At 35.3% G+C, this 2,768-nt stretch overlaps 1 protein-coding gene across 3 annotated transcripts; it reads right to left on the reverse strand.

Moving 5' to 3' along the window:
• LOC107896790 (F-box/kelch-repeat protein At3g06240) lies at window positions 1-2,260 on the reverse strand. 3 transcript variants are annotated; one of them, XM_041078879.1, is made up of 2 exons: window positions 952-2,252; window positions 1-388 (listed from the first exon to the last, which is right to left on the reverse strand). In XM_041078879.1, exon 1 carries the CDS (start codon window positions 2,143-2,145, stop codon window positions 991-993), a length of 1,155 nt encoding a protein of 384 aa, XP_040934813.1. In that variant the 5' UTR covers window positions 2,146-2,252; the 3' UTR covers window positions 1-388; window positions 952-990. The 3 variants fall into 3 exon arrangements, with proteins under 3 accessions (XP_040934813.1, XP_016677555.1, XP_016677554.1); XM_016822066.2 differs by lacking the exon at window positions 1-388 and adding an exon at window positions 486-721 and having other exon boundaries at window positions 952-2,260; XM_016822065.2 differs by lacking the exon at window positions 1-388 and adding an exon at window positions 486-750.
• Window positions 2,261-2,768: the final 508 nt, after the last annotated feature.

Here is a 2,768-nt window from a genome sequence, read left to right on the forward strand (position 1 = left end):
AAGGGTCATTGTCGTGTATTCATGTTCGAATTTATGTTGAATAAAAATATGGACTACGCGAAATAAATGAACAGTAGAGCAACCTAGCTCATAAGATTCCTTCTGTACTTTTCATTTTTCTTGAAGCATCCGTAACTAGTGTTAGGCACCATTTTAGATACGGACGATCACCAATCTAGGTAATAAGTTAACAGTGGTGCCATGAGGACTATCATATCACTACCAATTTTGCTCCAACATCTCAGTTTTCTTTAAGCACCCATATCTAGCATTCGTGTTAGATTTCCAGATATGGGCATGAGAATATGATCCTCCAAATACATTAAAAACCATTGATCATACCTGTACCCAACACACACTCTAGTCCAAAAAGCATACATCAACACCACTGCAAAAATGAGAAACTAGCTGATAATGATTCATGATAGTAGAAGCTGCCCCAAGTTGCATTGGCAAGCAATTGGGAATGGAAATTGTAATAAAAGTGGAAGAAAAAACACAGACAAGCAATCTGTATTCAGTGGATTCCTAGAAAAACAAAATTATTTGAGCTAATTACACTGTTTCATTTGGATCTAAAAGTACTGACAATAAGTCATGATCATCATCATAATAGTTCCTATTGTTCAACATCAAATTACATTCATCGATTCGAGACATCTAGCTCTCTAAACAACAATTCGTGTACGAAAAGCACACCATATCCAGCATGTATATGCACCTGCAGATCGTATCTGCAGGTTATTAGATCTGCAGAGAAGAGTTAACAACTAATTGATTCTCTAGGCAGAAATCTAGCAAATTCACTGAACCAACCAAAAAAAATACAGACAAGGCAGAGGCTAACATCTTTGGCTTACGTATAGAACGAACAATAACAGCAGTTTTGGAGAAAGACAATATAGTCGACATAAACTGCATATCAAGAGAGCAAATCCCATGAAATCTTACCTCTTTTGTTGTAGTCCCCATCCATTTTCATATTCAATATCAATTCGATGCGTCTCCAGCCGGCCGACGTATTATAAGTTCCTCGCGCTCTGATCTTCCATTGATTGGAACCAAGCTCTCAACATAAGCAATAATCTGCATCGTTTCCTGATAAGCATGGATATCAAGACTTTTAAGCTCTCGCGTGGAGGGGTCAAACAACACGAGTTCATGATCCGAGCTCTCGAGAAACAATTCACCATTTTTCCAAAACCCCAAAGGCCTCTCAACTCCAGGAAGAGAGTCAATTCTGAATTGTTTAGTCCATGATCCATTCATAACCCACAAATCAAAAGATTTGTCAGTCCCTTCCCTTGGGTAAACAATAGCACCAAGCAGTCCATTGAAGTCCAAAAGTTCCAAATAGTATTTAGCTAAAGACCCACCAAATTCAGGCAATGGTAAAGTAGAAAACTTTTCATTGACCATATCAAATGAGAGAATAAGGTAATCAGAGTCCCCAATTGCCTGCCAATAATAAAACCCATTTACGTAATTATTAAACAAAGGAGATCCATAAGGTTGAACCCCGGGAACTGAAATCTCCTTCCATGAATCGCTTTTAAGTGAATATAACTCAACTTGGTGGTTCCAATCACCCATTAACCCTTCATCTTCATTCTCTTCAAAATAATTAGTAACAAATCTTACCACTTTGTAGTCACCACTTTGAGAATCAAACCCAATACCAACGCAACCAAAACTAGTGGAATCTACTAAAGGAGGGCGTTGGACTGTGGATTGAGGGAGAGTTTTAAACTCTCTAGTTGATGGGTTCCAAAGGGCAACCTTATCAGCATCATGTAAACACAATAATCCATTACAAGGACCTGAAACCACTGGGGCATACCAACAATCCTCGAAAAAGGGTAAGTGAATGTTGTGTTGTACCGAAAAGTTTTGGCTTTTCTCAGTTGAAAGTTGAGATAAATAGTAGATGTCATCATGGGTGTTACCCTGACAACGTTTGAGGAGGAGATTAAGGTTGTTGTTGTGGAGGTTGTTTTGCTGATGTTTGGTAATGAAGTGAGGGGTTTGAAAAGATGAACACCAAGGCTTACAAACGCACCTGAAACGTGTCAAGGATTTAACTGGAAGCTTTGACAGAATCTCCAACATCACCATTTCTGGTACCTCAACTCTTGTTTCGGGCATCTTCCCTCTCTGTCTTATCTATTTCCTCTGTCTTTTGATGAATGATTTCTTTTGGGGGAAAACAATGTGAACTAAGATAGAAAAAAGAAGGCAAAACTATAACAAGTAACATTACACGTTTTCTTATTTGGTATATAACAATTACAAAACAATGTTGAAGATGTGAAAGAAAGTGAAGGTTAAATTATGCTATTACAGTCCCTGTAATTTATGAAAGTTATGGATTCAGTCATTAAAATTTAATTTGATCAATTTTAATTTTTGTAGTTTTAAATTGATCAAATCTACTCCTTTTCAAAAAGTAGCAATTAAATTTACTTGGTTAAATTCAATTACTACTCATTTAGAGTTGTAAATTTAGTTCATATTCTCAAATTTAATCATTCTAAGTCCTTATACTTTTTGAATTTTGAAATTTCAATCTTTATGCAAAATACAATTTTTAATCCATTAATTATATTTTTAATGAATAATATGCGAAAATAATTAGCTGATATGACATTAAACATATGATAATATGTTTGTCGCATCATATTTTGAAAATAGCATAACTTAATGAATTTAACAATTATCATTTGATGAGGTTTGAAATTTAAAAAGTAAAAGGGTTAAAAATAACTAAA

This window comes from Gossypium hirsutum, chromosome A10 (assembly GCF_007990345.1).
Source record: "Gossypium hirsutum isolate 1008001.06 chromosome A10, Gossypium_hirsutum_v2.1, whole genome shotgun sequence".
Taxonomy (NCBI): domain Eukaryota; kingdom Viridiplantae; phylum Streptophyta; class Magnoliopsida; order Malvales; family Malvaceae; genus Gossypium; species Gossypium hirsutum.

Bases quoted from the DNA above. Each gene is read 5' to 3' on its own strand.
- LOC107896790 (XM_041078879.1), bottom strand. From the start codon at position 2,145: ATGCCCGAAACAAGAGTTGAGGTACCAGAAATGGTGATGTTGGAGATT.